The sequence below is a fragment of the Scyliorhinus torazame genome, chromosome 1 (assembly GCF_047496885.1).
Source record: "Scyliorhinus torazame isolate Kashiwa2021f chromosome 1, sScyTor2.1, whole genome shotgun sequence".
Taxonomy (NCBI): Eukaryota; Metazoa; Chordata; class Chondrichthyes; order Carcharhiniformes; family Scyliorhinidae; genus Scyliorhinus; species Scyliorhinus torazame.
The window spans coordinates 345,319,994-345,338,344 of record NC_092707.1 but is presented as its reverse complement, the minus strand read 5'-3'; the positions used below and the strand labels follow the sequence as shown (position 1 = coordinate 345,338,344).

Genomic DNA, 18,351 nt, shown 5'->3' with positions numbered 1-18,351 from the left:
TTGAGTATTGTTGAAGCTGCACTCATCCAAGCAAGTGGGGAATATTCCATCACACTTCTGACTTGTGCCATATAGGTGGTGGACAGGCTTTGGGGAGTCAGGAGGTGAGTTACCGCCTCAGGATTCCTAGCATCTGACCTGCTCTTGTAGCCACAGTATTTATGGCTAGTCCTGTTCAGTATGTGGTGAATGGTAACCCGCAAGATCTTGATGATGGGGGAATTCAGCAATGGTAATGCCATTTAATGTAAAGGGCAATTGTTTGATTCCCTCTTATTGGAGATGGCCATTGCCTGGCATTGTGTGGTCCGAATGTTACTTGCCACATGTCAGCCCAAGCCTGGATATGTTCTAGGTCTTGCTGCATATCCACGTGGACTGCTTCAGTGTCTGAGGAGTCATGAATGGTGCTGAACATTGTGCAATCATCAGCGAACATCCCTGCACCTGATATTATCTTGGAAGGAAGGAAATTGATGAAGCAGCTGAAAATAGTTGGGCCGAGGACACTACCCCGAGGAGCTTCCTATTGTGATGTCCCGGGACAAACAACAACAAAGAACAAAGAAATGTACAGCACAGGAACAGGCCCTTCGGCCCTCCAAGCCCGTGCCGACCATACTGCCCGACTAAACTACAATCTTCTACACTTCCTGGGTCCGTATCCTTCTATTCCCATCCTATTCATATATTTGTCAAGATGCCCCTTAAATGTCCCTATCGTCCCTGCCTCCACTACCACCTCCGGTAGTGAGTTCCAGGCACCCACTACCCTCTGCGTAAAAAACTTGCCTCGTACATCTACTCTAAACCTTGCCCCTCTCACCTTAAACCTATGCCCCCTAGTAATTGACCCCTCTACCCTGGGGAAAAGCCTCTGACTATCCACTCTGTCTATGCCCCTCATAATTTTGTATACCTCTATCAGGTCGCCCCTCAACCTCCTTCGTTCCAGTGAGAACAAACCGAGTTTATTCAATCGCTCCTCATAGCTTATGCCCTCCATACCAGGCAACATTCTGGTAAATCTCTTCTGCACCCTCTCTAAAGCCTCCACATCCTTCTGGTAGTGTGGCGACCAGAATTGAACACTATACTCCAAGTGTGGCCTAACTAAGGTTCTATACAGCTGCAACATGACTTGCCAATTCTTATACTCAATGCCCCGGCCAATGAAGGCAAGCATGCCGTATGCCTTCTTGACTACCTTCTCCACCTGTGTAGCCCCTTTCAGTGATCTGTGGACCTGTACTCCTAGATCTCTTTGACTTTCAATACTCTTGAGGGTTCTACCATTCACTGTATATTCCCTACCTGCATTAGCCCTTCCAAAATGCATTACCTCACATTTGTCCAGGTTAAACTCCATCTGCCATCTCTCCGCCCAAGTCTCCAGACAATCTAAATCCTGCTGTATCCTCAGACAGTCCTCATCGCTATCCGCAATTCCACCAACCTTTGTGTCGTCTGCAAACTTACTAATCAGACCAGTTACATTTTCCTCCAAATCATTTATATATACTACAAAGAGCAAAGGTCCCAGCACTGATCCCTGTGGAACACCACTGGTCACAGCCCTCCAATTAGAAAAGCATCCCTCCATTGCTACCCTCTGCCTTCTATGGCCTAGCCAGTTCTGTATCCACCTTGCCAGTTCACCCCTGATCCCGTGTGACTTCACCTTTTGTACTAGTCTACCATGAGGGACCTTGTCAAAGGCCTTACTGAAGTCCATATAGACAACATCTACTGCCCTACCTGCATCAATCATCTTAGTGACCTCCTCGAAAAACTCTATCAAGTTAGTGAGACACGACCTCCCCTTCACAAAACCGTGCTGCCTCTCACTAATACGTCCATTTGCTTCCAAATGGGAGTAGATCCTGTCTCGAAGAATTCTCTCCAGTAATTTCCCTACCACTGAAGTAAGGCTCACCGGCCTGTAGTTCCCGGGATTATCCCTGCCACCCTTCTTAAACAGAGGAACAACATTGGCTATTCTCCAGTCCTCCGGGACATCCCCTGAAGACAGCGAGGATCCAAAGATTTCTGTCAAGGCCTCAGCAATTTCCTCTCCAGCCTCCTTCAGTATTCTGGGGTAGATCCCATCCGGCCCTGGGGACTTATCTACCTTAATATTTTTTAAGACACCCAACACCTCGTCTTTTTGGATCACAATGTGACCCAGGCTATCTACACCCCCTTCTCCAGACTCAACATCTACCAATTCCTTCTCTTTGGTGAATACTGATGCAAAGTATTCATTTAGTACCTCGCCCATTTCCTCTGGCTCCACACATAGATTCCCTTGCCTATCCTTCAGTGGGCCAACCCTTTCCCTGGCTACCCTCTTACTTTTTATGTAAGTGTAAAAAGCCTTGGGATTTTCCTTAACCCTATTTGCCAATGCCTTTTCATGACCCCTTCTAGCCCAAGAGGGACTGAGGTGACTGACCTCCAACCACCACAACCATCTTCCTTTGTGCTAGGTATGACTCCAACTAGTGGAGGGTTATCCCCCTCATTCTCATTGACTCCAGTTTTGCTAGGGCTACTTGATGTCATATATGATCAAATTCTGCCTTGATATCAAGGGCAGTCACTCTCACCTTATCTCTGGAGTTCAGCTCTTTTGTCCATGTTTGAACCAAGGCTGTAATGAGGTCAGGAGCTGAGTGATGATGAAGAGTAGACTGATGGGTTGGTAATTGACTCAACTTTATTTGTCCTATTTCTTGTGTACAGGACATACCTGGGCAATTTTCCACATTGCCGGGTAGATGCCAGTGCTGTAACTGTACTGAAACAGTTTGGCTATGGGTGCAGAAAATTCTGGAACAAAAGTCTTCAGTACTATTGCTAGAATATTGTCAGGGCCCAAAGACTTTCCGGTATCCAGCCATTTCATGATATCACGTGGGGTGAACCATATTGGCTGAAGATTGGCATCTGTGATGCTGGGGACACCTTGGAGACCGAGATGGATCATCCACTCGGCATTTCTGGCTGAAGATTATTCAGCCTTGTCTTTTGCACAGATGTGCTGGGCTCCTCCATTATTGAGGTTGCGGATATTTGTGCAGTCTCCTCCAGCAGTCTCCTCCTGGGCGTTTAATTGCCCACTGCCATTCACGACTGGATGTGGCAGGATCGCAGAGCTTAGATCTGATCTGTTGGTTGTGGAATCGCTTAGCCCTGGCTATCACTTGCTGCTTATGTTGTTTGGCATGCAAGTAGTATCTTTAGGTATGCCTGGTGCTGCTCGTGGCATGCCCTCCTGCACTCTTTATTGAAGCAGGGTTGATCCCCTGGCTTGGTAATAATGGTAGAGTGCGGATATGCCGGGCCATAAGGTTACAGATTGTGACTGAGTATAATTCTGCTGCTGTTCATGGCCCACAACGCCTCATGGATGCCCAATCTTGAGTTGCAAGATCTGTTCTGAATCTATCTCATTTAGCACGATGGTAGTGCCACGCAACAAGATGGACGGCATTATCAAAGTGAAGACAGGACTTCATCTCCACAAGGACTGTGCGGTGGTCACTCCTACTGATACTGTCATAGACATGCACCTGCGGTAGGCAGGTTGGTAAGGATGACGTCCAGTATGTTTTCCCTCATGTTGGTTCCCTCACTACCTGTCGCAAACCCAGTCTAGCATTATGTTACTTAGGGCTCCGTCAGTAGTAGCACTACTAAGCCACTCTTGATGATGGACTATGAAGTCCCCCACCCAGAGTACACTCTGGCCTTTGCCACCCTCAATGCTTCCTCCAAGTGGTGTTCAACATGGAGGAGTACTGATTCATCAGCTGAGGGTGGATGGCACGTGGTAATCAGCAGGAGGTTTCCTTGCCCATGTTTGACCTGAAGCCATGAGACTTCATGGGGTCCGCAGATGATGTTGAGGACTCCTAAGGCAACTCACTCTCGACTGTATACCACTGTGCCACCACCTCTGCTGGGTCTGTCCTGACGATGAGACAGGACACATCCAGAGATGGTGATATTGGTCTCTGGGATGTTATCTGCAAGGTATGATTCTGTCAGTATTACTCTGTCAAGCTGTTGCTTGACTGATCTGTGAGTCAGCTCTCCCAATTTTGGCACAAACCCCTAGATGTTAGTAAGGAGTACTTTTCAGGGTCGGCAGGTCTGGGTTTGCCGTTGTTGTTTCCAGTGCCTAGGTCGATGCTGGGTGGTGGTCCGTCCGGTTTCTTTCATTTTTATTGACTTCTGTGACTTCCAGTGACACACAATGCCAGACTACAATATTGATACAACTGAGTGGCTTGCTAAGCCATTTCAGAGGGCATTTCAGAGTCAACCACATTGCTGTGGATCTGGAGTCACATGTAGGCCAGATCAGATAAGGACTGCAGATTTCCTTCGCTAAAGGACATTAGTGAACCAGTTGGGTTTTAACAAAAATTGACAATGGTTTTATAGTAATCATTAGACTTTTAATTCCAGATATTTATTGGATTCAATTTCCACCATCTGCAGGACACAAACCCTGGTCCTCAGCGTATTACCCTGGGTCTCTAGATCACCAGTCTAGTGACAATAGAACCCACCACTGCCTCTCCTTTGCCAGTACTTCCCTGCATATAACACACATGGGCTTTGCATCCTGATTTGCATTGGCACGATTAACAAAGCCAGACCTCAAGAAATCACCTTTGTACTGCTTTGTTCCTGATTTCAGTTTTTTCTTTGTTGGCTGTTCACTAGAGGCCCTGGAGCTCTGTACAGAGCTAACACTAGCACTCCTTTGTCATCCTGTAGATGCTCCTGAGCAGCTCTCTCCAGCAGTTTCAATTGTGAGATCCTGGCCAGGAGGTACATTGTCTGTTTTAGTCTCTGGCCCTCTCTTCCTTATAACAAAATGATCCATCTTCATAGTCCTGTTGCCTTGCTTGCTCGCAGCTAGAAAATGGAGGAAGATCTTCTCTGTGATTTTGCAACAAAAGCACAGACATACAGGATGCTTGACATCAAGTGTACGTGCCAAGTGTGTGACCTGCTTTTTGCTGCTGCTTCTGGCTGGAAGACTGCATCGTTTGCATTTAAAAGCCGGTCGTGGCGGCATTCTCAATTTAAAAGCTGGTAGCAACCATTGGGTGCTTCTCCCACTATCAGGACCACCGCGAGAACACCGCAATAGATCGCTCCGCAACCCTCTCAACACCCGGTTGGGTCGCAACCCACACTTTGAAAAGCCCTGACTTAGTCGATGAGACTCATTCAAAAGAAAGTGAAACGGATTACTGAAAGAGTATAAGCTAGGTATTTTGTCAATGCAGGGAAATCAACGTTTTTGGGCATATCCAAAACTTGAAGGTCATGAAATTAAAATTGAAGTGTTTACAGGCGCAGCAGTTTCCCAAATACCTGTGACTATTTATCATCAAAGGCTGAGGCATCTGCCTTTAAAACCATCCAGTGTGATCCTTGGGACATACACCAAAGAGGTTGCAGAATTAAAAGGATGCATTATGATGAAAGTAGAAGCAAATGGGCAGGCAGCAAATTTGCCTCTTCACGTTGCCCGTGGAAACTTGCTTGCACTATTCGGCAGAAGATGGCTAAAATTAGGCTTAACTGGGAAGCAGTCAATCAATTAGTGGATTTAAAGAGCAACTTCCAATAACTTCGGAAGGTGTACGAGAAGGTGTTCGAAGATTCACTAGGCTCTATTACTGGAGTTGAACTCCATCTGTAATCCCACCTAACCGTTGGTCACTAAGGGGCAATTTAGTATGGCCAATCCACCTAACCTGCACATCTTTCGACTGTGGGAGAAAACCGGAGCACTTAGAGGAAACCCATGCAGACACAGGGAGAAAGTGCAAACACCACACAACTAGGCCAGAATTGAATCCGTGTCCGTGGTGCTGTGAGGCAGCACTGCTAATCACTGTGCCACCACTTCCCGTACCAGCCCCCCCCCCCCCCCGGAACAGGCGGCGGAATGTGGCGACGAGGGGCTTTTCACAGTAACTTCATTGGAAGCCTACTTGTAACAATAAGCGATTTTCATTTTTCATTTTTTTCACCATGCCACCCTAACAAGAAATAGTTAGAGCAAAGACAGGGTCCAATATCATACACTATACAGACGGGCAATGAAAGAGTTTGGCGCATCATGCTGATCAGTTACTTGCTGCACAAAGTGAGTTTGCAGAAACTTATCAAGAGGTTCTACCTTTGGAAGATCTGAAGACCTATACTTTGGAATGGAGACCAGAGACAGTGGCAAGTTCAGATTCTGTTTCTGACGACTTTTCAATGCCTGTAGTGACAGACGCTATTGTACTACTCAGGAAGAACCATCTACAGAAAGGAATGAGGATACTTCTGAGGTCGCGAGTAGCCAAGTTCAAGAACGCTAAATTCTACTAAAAAGGAATAGACTGTCCACCATATAGACTGTCTTTTTGAAATGCATATATGTATAGAAATAACCTGTCAAGAGATCTGTTGTATAAATGTTAATTGTTGTCATTGCACTAATGAAGGGACGAGGGTGGAGTGTTATGTATCTGGGAATAAATTCTTGCTGGTTCTGCATCACGTGATGTGTAGTGTCGTCAGTAGAGTGTGCGGGCTTTGGTCACCATCGTGATTATATGAGCAACATCTTAACAAACCTGTCATTGTGTTTCACAAGAATGCAGAGTGTGGGCACCTCCATACCTCTTTTTGCGGGAACAAAGAATTATAACAGTATGGCATGGGGATACTCAAAGGTTGAATTTTAGAGGGAATGAGGACAAACGGGTCTGTGAGCACTAAGGAAAAAGAATGCTTTTAGGATTATGTAGGTTAGAACGGGGTTCTAGTTGCATTTGAGGCAAAATGTGGTTGAAAGTACTGAGGGCCTCTTAAGGCATGGAACAGCAGAGGAGAATTACTGAAAAGATTTGATGGGGCATGCATCAATTAAGAGAAAGATGCATGTGCTGAAAAAGATAAATGGGGGTATGACATCTTTTATAACATTGACTACAGTTTTCATATGTTATATTTAGAAGCATTCAATGATTGAATATGTAAAGTTACTTGTATTGTTACTTTACCTCTATATCTATTACAACATTCTGCCTAACTACTGATTTAAAGAAATAGTTTGCATACAAATAAAGTGTATTATGAGAAATCATGCTGCTTAGTACAGTACAGTCCCGCTACTTGCTGAGGTTACGTTTCCACGAAATCTCGCAAATGATGAACTTGCTTTTCAATGGGTGTCAATTAGATAGTTCCAGCGATGCGAGGACGGGATTGGTTTGTGTACAGCAAATTGTGGTACTTATACATGACAGACAGGGGGAGCCTCTGAACATTATAAGATGTGTATTGAAAATTTAAAAAGAGGCGATTCTCATTTAAGAAAAACATGAATTATCTCAAAACTGGCAGACAAAATCGGTAAACATTTCAAAATTGAACAGGGTAGTTATTGTAGCTCTCGACCAAGAGATTCCGACATTTCCTGTTTAATCTCTCCATTTGGGCTGCACTTCAGCCACAACAATTCCAGACACCGCTCTTCACCCCTTTCGGATAGGTGAGTAATGAAAAGAAAATTAAATGTCCACGCCCAGACTAATGGGGGAATGTATTTCCAGAAATTTCAACACCATCCCCCCCCGTTAAAACACATTGAGGTATCTGCTCCATCATAGCTGCCGTTTCCGCAGGGAAAGAAAATGCGGACAAATGAACAATTGTTCACGCAAAGAGTATGCAGTCTACTGAGGCTTATGCACGGGTAAGCGAATACGTGAACAAAGAAGTTGTGAAAGGCAGGTTCAGTAGTTCACCTATGGTGTACTGACTTACTGGAAATACCGAGATTAAAGAGCTGATATATCTGTGGCGGGAAGGGAGGTAATATCTGTGCCAAAAATGACTTAACTTTGTAAGAGTTGAAGTTATTTGTATTTTTTTTTATACTCTATAGGACATGTCAGCTAGAGGATCTTCTGCACAGCTACCAAAAGCTTACGATCCAGAACCTGTATCAAAGTATGGAACACTGGATGTCACTTTTGATTTTGACTCACAAGCACAGAAACTTTTGGTAACAGTAACAGCTGTTACAGACATTCCAACATATAGTCGAACTGGTAACAGCTCATGGCAAGTACATCTTGTGCTTCTTCCCACAAAGAAACAAAGATCAAAAACAAGTGTCCAGCGAGGGCCTTGTCCTGTCTTCACAGAGGCCTTTAGGTTTAATCGTATTGAGTCTGAGATGATTGGTAATTATGCAGTGCGATTTAGGCTCTACAGTATACGTCGCATGAAAAAAGAAAGGATTGTTGGTGAAAAGGTATTCTATCTCACCAAGCTAAATCTACAAGGCAAGATGTCCGTTCCAATTGTGCTGGATCCCTGTGGCAGCCTCACTGTAAGTAATTCAAATAAAAATGAAATGGTTGTATTAATTGTAAATTTACTGTGCTCTACCAATTTATTGGTTAAAGTTTGATCAATGCAATAAGTCTACCAGAACCACTGTATAATGGTTCAAGCATGAAAACAATTGTGTGTTACTTTCTTACATGCCAATTAACAACGGTTATATTTTGATTTGATTTTCTGCAACACCTCCTCTACATATGGTCTTCAAAATGACAAGCTATACAAACTAATCAGATGCCATGACTTTTCATAACCTACATATATAACAATGAGTGCTAACAGAAATGTTTTTTGTGAGCTAAATTATAATATTTTGTGACATCCATAAATTCATAAACTTCTAAGAAATCCATAAATGATTTCAAAAGAAACATGAGGAAAAACCTGTTAACGCAATGAGTGGTTACGGTTTGGAAAGCATTGCTAAAGAGTATGGTGAAGGCAGATTCAATTGAAGCATTCGAAAGGGAATTAGATTGATATCTGAACAGGAAGAATGTGCAGGGTTATGGGGAGAAGGCAGGAGAATGACACTAAAAGAATTTCTCATTTAGAGATCTGGTGCATAAACAATGGGATGAACAGCCTCCTGCTGCACTGTAACAATTCAGTGATCTCGGTTTACCTGGAACACCCCATTCTTATAACGACATACGTTATCCCACTTATCCAGTCCCATAGAATTTAAGTGAAAGATCACAGAAGCCAAAGTTTAGTGATTCTCAAGTGAACTCTGGGCACTGTTGAGATCAAAGCAGCTAATTCTTCTCAGGACACTTAAAGCTTTGTGTGGCTGATCAATGAGGACTTATCCTAACCGTTATACAGTTGATTAGCAAAGTTACCTCATCAGTGAAAATAGGGCTGACTGGTCAAACAAAATACGCAAGTTAAGTAATATTAAATGACAATGTTTATTTTTCCATTATTTAGCACTTTTCTGGATTACATTTTTTCCTCTTATACTCATTTCTCATTTTGTGACGATAGCACTTTATGTTAAGGTATATTTCCACAAGTGAAATAACCCTCCAGAACCTTGCAGTACTAAGTCTTTCCTAGACTGTATTGCTGAGTTTGCAGCTTATGATCAACAAGTTAGACACCATGGACTCCATTTGTCATCTTCAGTAAGTACTGGAATAATTATTGAAATCATTTTTGAAAAATATTTTTGGCCCATTTTTAGTGCTTTTATCATGGAACATGTAATGTACCTTTGCACTAGCTATCTAGGTGACTAATGAAGTCCAAATCCCACAATGACAATTTGAGAATTTGAATTCAGTTATTAAAAGATCTGAAAACATTAACAAAAAACACGATATAGGGGGCGGCGTGAGGCACAATGGTTAGCACTGGGACTGCGACACTGAGGACCTGGGTTTGAATCCTGGCCCTGGGTCACTGTCCGTGTGGAGTTTGCAAATTCTCCCCATGTCTGCGTAGGTTTCACCCCCACAACCCAAAAATGTGCCGGTTAGGTGGATTGGCCATGCTAAATTGACCCTTAATTGGGAAAAAAAATAATAATTGGGTACTCTAAATTTGTAAAAAAAACCCGATATCATTAAAAGTGACCATGATGAGGCGGCGCAGTGGATAGCACTACTGCCTCATGGCGCTGAGATCCCAGGTTCGATCCCGGCTCTGGGTCACCGTCCGTGTGGAGTTTGCACATTCTCCCTGTGTTTGCGTGGTTTCGCCCCCACAACCCACAGATGTGCAGGGTAGGTGGATTGGCCACGCTAAATTGCCCCTTAATTGGAAAAAATGAATTGGACACTCTAAATTTATTTTTTTAAAGTGACCATGATACCACAATTGTTGTTGTAAAAATGCAACCATTTCACTATTGTCTTCTCAGGAAAGAAACCTCCCGGGGGTGATTCTCCAAAATGGAGACCAAGTGTTTGCGCCGTCGTGAACGCCGCCACATTTCACGACGGCGCAAAACAGGCCCGGGTATGAGCGATTCTGTCCCCCAAAGAGGGCCAGCACAGCGCTGGAGCCGTTCACGCCGCTCCAGCCTCCCTCCCCGGTTCCAAATGGGCGCCGCGCCAACCCGCGCATGCGCAGTTGGGCTGTGCCAACCTGCGCATGCGCGGGGGACTTCTTCAGCGTGCCGGCCCCGACTCAACATGGTGTCGGTGTTCAGGAGCTGGCCGTGCAACAAAGTAGGCCGGGGGGTGGGGGGGGGGGGGGGAGGCCAGCCCGCCGATCGGTGGGCCCCGATCGCAGGCCAGATCCCATCGGAGGCCCCCCCCGGTGAAGGATCGCTTTTCCCCGCCCCACAGGCCGCCCCCCCCCCCCCCCGACCCTTCGCGCAGAGTTCCCGCCAGCAGCGACCAGGGGTGAAAGGGGCCGGCGGGACTCTGTCGTATCTGCGCGGCCGCTCGGCCCATCCGGGCCAGAGTATCGGCGGCCCCGCCGATTACAGCGGCCGGCGCCGCATCAAATGCCGCCGATTCTCCGCATCTCAGAGAATCGCGCTCCGGTGTCATGGCGCGGTAGCGGCGATTCTCTGGCCCGGTGCGGGGCTCGGAGAATCGCCCCCATCATTCTTACTCAGTGTTGCCAAATTGTGACTCCAGTCCTATTTCAGTGTGGCTGACTCTTAACTGCTCTTTGAAGTGGCTCAGTACAACTGTACCAAACTACTTGCAGTGATTCAACCACCAGGACAAGTAAGGGTGGGGAATAAATGCTGGCCTTACCAGCAACATTCAAATTCTGGCATTTATTGGACAATATGAATACAATTAACAAGAATATCTTGTGTCACAGTGCAATATCATTAAGTTCATAATGCCAGTAATGGCTTACTGATAGCACAGTTAATTGTTGGAACATTTATATAAACCCATCTAATAGGATCCTTTATTCAGGGAAATTCAGAAAGCATTACTTACCTGTCACGTAAATTAACTCAAGTACGTAGCTTAACTTAACTTTGGTACATATCAAAAACCAAACAAGGATGCTATGTAGTAATGTAGTCTGTAACTGTCCAAGCTACCAGATCATTCTTCAGCCAGTGGTGAGCTCACTATCCACAGCAATATTGTACAGTGTATCACATGCTGTGGAAGATTTTGCAACATCAAGCTTTCTTTGAATATATTGCAAAGTTCGTGTTTGATTAGTTCAAGGATTTAAAATATTGCTTTAGCATGCTAATGACAGCCCTGTTCTGCATATATGCTTTGTTGTAATTTGTAGCAGGAGTTGTGGCCCACAGCTACGAGAAGAGTTAATCTGCTTTGCTCTGTGATTTGATTTGTTTATTGTCACGTGTACCGAGGTACAGTGAAAAGTATTGTTCTGCGTACAGTTCAGACAGATCATCCCATACATGTAAAGAAAATACACAGGGCAAACATAAAAAACACAATATGAATACATAGACACAGGCATCGGGTGAAGCATACAGGAGTGTAGGATTAGATGTGTGGAGAGAACAGATCCGTCCATAAGAGGGTCGTTGAGGAGTCTGGTGACAGCAGGGAAGAAGCTGTTTTTGAATCTGTTAGTGTGTGTTCTCAGACTTTTGTATCTCCTGCCCTATGGAAGAAGTTAGAAGAGTGAATAAGAGCCGGGTAGGATATATATATGTTATTGTAAATAAATGTTATTACTTTGTATCCTTAAAACTCGTGCTGGGTTCCTCGTGGCCCTCACAAAACTGGCGACGAAGGTTAAAGTGAATAGCTGTCTACACTACTGAAGCCACCTCCCTGGATTTTTGTTGGATACAGGTTAGAAGTTGTTTTCTATTATACCATTCCTCTGTACGGACGTTTGGATGCTGCGCTGGAAAGCTGGAACCAGTACACACAACGGATGCGTTACTATTTCCGGGCAAACAATATCACCGAAAACGAGCGCCAGGTGGTCATATTGCTCACCGCCTGCGGCCCGCATACGTTTGGGGTGATTAGGAGCCTTACGTACCCAGCTGCGCCGGACACCAAAATGTTTGATGAACTTGTGAATATAGTGGGGCAACATTTTAACCCAACCCCGTCCACGATAGTCCAGCGTTACCGGTTTAATACCGCTGAGAGGACCCCTGGAGAATCCCTTGCCGATTTTCTATCCAGGCTACGCAGGATTGCGGAGTACTGTGACTATGGTGAGACCTTGTCAGAAATGTTACGCGACCGTTTGGTTTGCGGTATTAACAATGCGGCCACCCAGAGAAAGTTGTTAGCTGACCCAACATTGACTTTTCAACAGGGCATTCAAATAGTATTGTCCCGAGAGAGCGCAGAACGAGGAGTGCAGGAGCTACAGGGAATGGAAGTTCATGCCTTGGGCGCAACCCCTTCCGTCCGAAAACGTCCCCCCGCACTCCTGCGGTACCTTGGGCGAGGCAATGTCCGGACCGACGCCAGTGGCCGTCGGACATTCCTCCCCGAAGGGAGCCTTCTCCAGAACCAATGGATGAGGAGCCATGTCCGTGTCAGACTTGTAGGCGCCGACCCCGTCGCGGACGGCGGTCCTGGGGGCGCCAGAGGCGCCGTCGTTCTGACCGAAACTGGGACCAGCCCAGGGGCCATACCTTCCATGTGGATGAATCTTCGGCGACTACTCCTGAGGACGTGGAGACGGAGGACGACTGCCTGCAGCTGCATTGTGTGGCAGCTCCCCGTGTGGCCCCCATTAAGGTGACAGTACGGGTCAATGGCCACCCGCTTGAGATGGAGTTGGACACTGGCACAGCGGTCTCCGTGATTGCCCAGAGGACATTCGACCGCATCAAGCAGGGTATACAGACCCTTGCATTAACCGACTCACAGGCCAGGTTGGCCATCTACACGGGGGAACCACTGGACATTGCAGGAACTACAATGACCCCTGTTGTTTATGGACGCCAGGAGGGGCGTTTCCCACTTATCGTGGTGCGCGGCCATGGGCCCAGCCTGTTGGGTCGGGACTGGTTGCGCCATTTGCACATCCTCCAAACAGTTTCTGAAGGGTTGACTGAGGTGCTAGGACGATACCCAGATGTGTTCCAGCCTGGTTTGGGGAAAATAAAAGGGGCCGTAGCCCGTATCCAAGTCGAACCAGGAGCCACGCCGCGCTATTTCCGGGCGCGCCCGGTGCCTTACGCCTTACTCGAGAAGGTAGAAGGGGAGCTCACTCGTTTGGAGAGTTTGGGTATTATCAGGCCCGTCCGTTTTGCTGACTGGGCAGCTCCAATTGTACCTGTAATGAAGCCAGATGCCACAGTTCGCTTGTGTGGCGACTATAAACTTACAGTGAATACAGCCTCCCGACTCGACCGATATCCAATGCCTCGCATAGAGGATCTCTACGCGAAGCTTGCAGGTGGACTCTCGTTCACAAAATTAGATATGAGTCACGCCTACCTGCAGTTGGAGCTGGACCCTGCCTCCCGACCATATGTAACGATTAATACACACCGGGGCCTTTATGAATATACACGGTTGCCCTTTGGAGTATCCTCTGCCTGCGCAATTTTTCAACGTGTTATGGAAGGCATTTTGAGAGGTTTACCATGTGTTGCTGTCTACTTAGATTACATTTTGATTACAGGGACGTCGGAGCAGGAACATTTGGAAAATCTGGAGGCTGTCCTTAGACGCCTTTCGGAGGCTGGAGTCTGTTTACGTCGCACAAAGTGCGTATTTCAGGCAAAGGAAGTAGTCTACTTAGGTTATCGGGTGGACAGCGAAGGTTTGCACCCCGTCGCAGAGAAGGTGCGTGCAACTCAACAGGCCCCCATTCCGACTGACACTTCGCATCTTCGTTCTTTTCTCGGTCTCGTAAACTATTACGGGAAGTTCCTCCCCAATCTGGCAACTACGCCGGCCCCTTTGCACCTTCTGCTAAAGAAAAATCACACCTGGGTTTGGGGTCAGCCGCAAGAAACCGCTTTCCGGCGGGTAAAGCAACAATTGTCGTCGTCTGGGTTACTAACCCACTATGATCCTGGAAAGCCTTTGCTCGTCACATGTGATGCATCCCCGTATGGTATTGGAGCCGTCCTGTCCCACAAGATGGAGAACGGGGCCGAGAGACCGATAGCTTTCGCCTCCCGCACATTGACTGCAGTGGTAAAAAAGTACGCGTAGATCGAGAAGGAGGGCCTGGCAGTGGTTTTTGCGGTGAAACGCTTCCACCAGTACGTGTATGGCCGCCATTTCTCTATCGTGACAGATCATAAGCCTCTGCTGGGACTTTTCAGAGAGGATAAGCCAATACCGCCCATTGCTTCCGCACGGATCCAGCGCTGGGCTTTGTTGCTTGCTGCATACGAGTATTCTCTGGAGCACAAACCAGGTACGCAGATAGCAAATGCCGACGCACTGAGCCGATTGCCTTTATCGACCGGCCGCATGTCGACCCCCACGACCGGTGAGGTGGTTGCAACCCTAAATTTTATGGACACCTTGCCTGCCACGGCATCACAGATCCGTGAGTGGACCCAGACAGAGCCAGTCCTGTCAAAGGTTCGGCACATAGTCCTGTATGGTGGGCAGCATAGACAGCTCCCAGGCGAGTTGTGGGCATTTTCCTCCAAGCTGTCAGAATTCAGCGTGGAAGACGGCATCCTCTTGTGGGAGATGCGTGTGATTGTCCTGGAAAAAGGCCAGGAGCTGATACTAACAGACTTGCACAATGGGCATCCAGGTGTGACCAAAATGAAAATGTTTGCCCGGAGTTATGTCTGGTGGCCAGGCCTCGACACCGACATTGAGAAGGTGGCCCAAAACTGCTCCATTTGCCAGGAGCATCAGAAGCTTCCGCCAGCTGCGCCCCTACATCACTGGGAATGGCCAGGGCGGCCTTGGGCACGCTTGCATGCAGATTTCGCAGGCCCTTTTCAAGGATCCATGTTCCTTCTACTAATTGACGCCCAGTCTAAATGGCTAGAGGTGCATAAGATGCAGGGGACAACGTCCTGCGCAACAATTGAAAAGATGGGTTTGTCGTTTAGTACGCATGGCCTCCCCGAGGTGCTGGTCACGGATAACGGCACTCCATTCACGAGTGAGGAGTTTGTGAGGTTCACGAAGATGAACGGCATACGCCATATCCGCACTGCCCCTTACCACCCGGCTTCAAATGGGTTGGCAGAGCGCGCAGTGCAGACATTCAAAAGAGGCCTAAAGAAGCAGTCTTCCGGATCAATGGATACGAGACTGGCTCGCTTTTTGATTACGTATAGGACCACCCCCCATGAGGTGAGTGGGGTAGCTCCCGCAGAACTCCTAATGGGCCGGAGACTTCGCACCCGCCTTAGTATGGTTTTCCCAGACATTGGCGCAAAAGTACGCCGCACACAAGAACGGCAGGGACAGGGATTTTCTCGGCACCGGCCGATTCGGCACTTTGCGCCCGGTGACCCAGTGTTCCTTCGGAATTTTGTTGGTGGTGCCCAGTGGGTTCCTGGTGTAATCTTTCGCCAAACGGGCCCTATATCTTACCAGGTGCAAGCCCAGGGTCGTCTCCAGCGCAAACATGTAGACCACGTTCGGTCCAGAAGACTATCCCCTCAAACGATTCCCCGCCCCCGGAGCTCATTTCTACAGCCCCAGAGACAAGGGATGGTAGTCCTCACAATCTTCCACTGGTGCCTCACTCGAAGCCTGCGCAGGTCGTTACAGAACCGAATGGAGATAGAGACGCTGACATGACGGAGGCAGCAGACTCTGACTCCGAGATGGAGACACAGGATGCATCAGAGGGGGAATCCTCGGGTCCACGGGCCGTGGATGTACATCCGTTGCGCCGTTCATCACGGAAGCGCCGGTCTCCGTCTCGTTACACGCCGCCTGATCCAGCGCCGTGTGCAAATGGTGTCCGACCTGCGGCAAAACGAGTCCGACGCCCTCCTTCGCCAGGGTCTTCGGTGGATTCCTTGGACTTTGCGGGGGAGGGATGTTATAACCTGCCTACTTACCATTGGCTGGGGACTAATGACAATCCCACAATCCTGTGGGAGTATGAGCTTCCCCAATGAGGGGGGCGGAGAAACCATTAGTAAACTCCAAGTATAAATAAAGCTGGCCAGTTTGCAACCAGAGGAAGGAGTGTGCAGCAAGGGACGTTACTGCTGCTGTTATATATATATGTTATTGTAAATAAATGTTATTACTTTGTATCCTTAAAACTCGTGCTGGATTCTTCGTGGCCCTCACAAAACCGACCTTGGGTCACTGTCTGTCTGGAGTTTGCACATTCTCCCCATGTCTGTGTGGGTTTCCTCCAGGTGCTCCGGTTTCCTCCCACAGTCCAAAGATGTGCAGGTCATGCTAAATTGCTCTTAGTGTCCAAAAAGGTGGGCTGGGTTACTGGGTTACAGGTATAGGGTGAAGGTGTGGACTTGGGTAGGGTGCTCTTTCAAAGGACTGCTGCAGACTCGATGGGCCGAATGGCCTCCTTCTACACTATAAGTTCTATGATTCAACGATTCCGCCTCTGGTGCATGCAAATACCTCCTATTCACCCGCAGAATCTCATCCACCAGCCTTGCCATCTCTGCTCGTTGCACCTTTTCCCTATGTGCCCGGATCAATATGAACCCCCCCCCCCCCCCACCCACCCCAGACCACTGCCTTGAGCGCTTGCCATAGCGTGGCGGCCAAAACCTCTCACGCATCATTCAGTTCCACATACCTCCGGATGGCGGCCCTCACCCGTTCGCACACTTCGTCATCTGCTAACAGCCCTACATCCTGTCTCCACTACGGGCACTGTCGCCGCCCCCCCCCCCCCCCCTCCCCCCCCCGTTAAAATCCCCTCCCATGATCAACTGGTGCGAGTCCAGGTCCGGAGTCCCCGCCTCATAAGCTCCACATCATCCCAATTTGGGGCATAAACATATATCAAAACCACTGGCAACCCCTCCAGCTTCCCACTCGCCATCACTAACCTCCCTCCCGAATCTACCACAATGTTCCCCACCTCAAACGCCACCCATTTATTTATCAACCACCACCCCCTGCGTCTTTGTATCTAATCCCAAATGGAAGACTTACCATACCCACCCTTTCCTTAGCCGAGTCTGATCCCCGATCTTCAAATGTGTTTCTTGCAAAAAGGCCACGTTCGCCTTCAAGCTCCTCAATTTCGCCCATTCAGCCCTCTCAAGGGGGAGTGGGGTGCCCCATGTGACCACCCCACTCCCCCGTCCCCTGCTGATCAACCATAACCTTTCTTGGGCCAGCCCCCGGCTCATGTCACACGACCCTCCAGGCCCACCATCGGATGCCCACCGTCACCACTCCTTTTCTTGCTGTGCTACAGCAACCACACTTTTTGTCAGCAGACCCCCCCCCCTCCCCCCACTGAGCAAAGCAACAATCCTATCCCCCTTTACTATGCTAAGCACCTGGCCACCCCCACTGTGCTCCCTTTAACTAGCCCGCCCAGCTAGCCTGCCAGCCCCCGCCCAAGGCGCCTGAGCCTTCTACCCCTACTTAATTCCCCCCACTCCCCATCTCGCATACCTCCATAGGACAAACAACAATGGAACAAGGCACACTCACCCCCGATGCTCCCCAAACATCCTGCCACCGAACCCAACAAAACATCTCAAAGGAGAGAAGTTTTCCGACAAACAACCGTGTACAACATCCCAAACTTCACCCCCTTAAAGAGGGCAGCCTTCACCTGATTGAACCCGGCTCTCCTCTTTGCCAAGTCCACGCCCAGGTCCTGGTACACTGGGAGCTATTTCCCTTCCCAGGTGCACCACCTCGCGCACCTCAATATCTTCTCCATATCGAGGAATCAGTGGAGCCGCACCACCATCGCCCTCGGCAGCTCATTCACCTTGCGTCTTCCTCAGCGCCCTGTGCACCCGGTCGACTTCCAGAGGTCGGTCGAAGGCCTAATCCCCCATCAGCTTCTCCAGCATCTTGGTTACATATGAGCCAGTGT

The 18,351-nt window shown here is 48.0% G+C and overlaps 1 protein-coding gene across 4 annotated transcripts in view; it reads left to right on the top strand.

The window, feature by feature from the left end:
* The window catches only part of LOC140425519 (synaptotagmin-14-like), a 349,470-nt gene that overhangs the window by 252,002 nt on the left and 79,117 nt on the right, over positions 1-18,351 (top strand). For all 4 annotated transcript variants that reach the window (XM_072509927.1, XM_072509918.1, XM_072509909.1 and 1 more), the window contains one exon: positions 7,973-8,422. In XM_072509927.1, the coding sequence (XP_072366028.1) occupies positions 7,973-8,422 (450 nt within the window). The remainder of the gene's footprint in view (positions 1-7,972; positions 8,423-18,351) is intronic.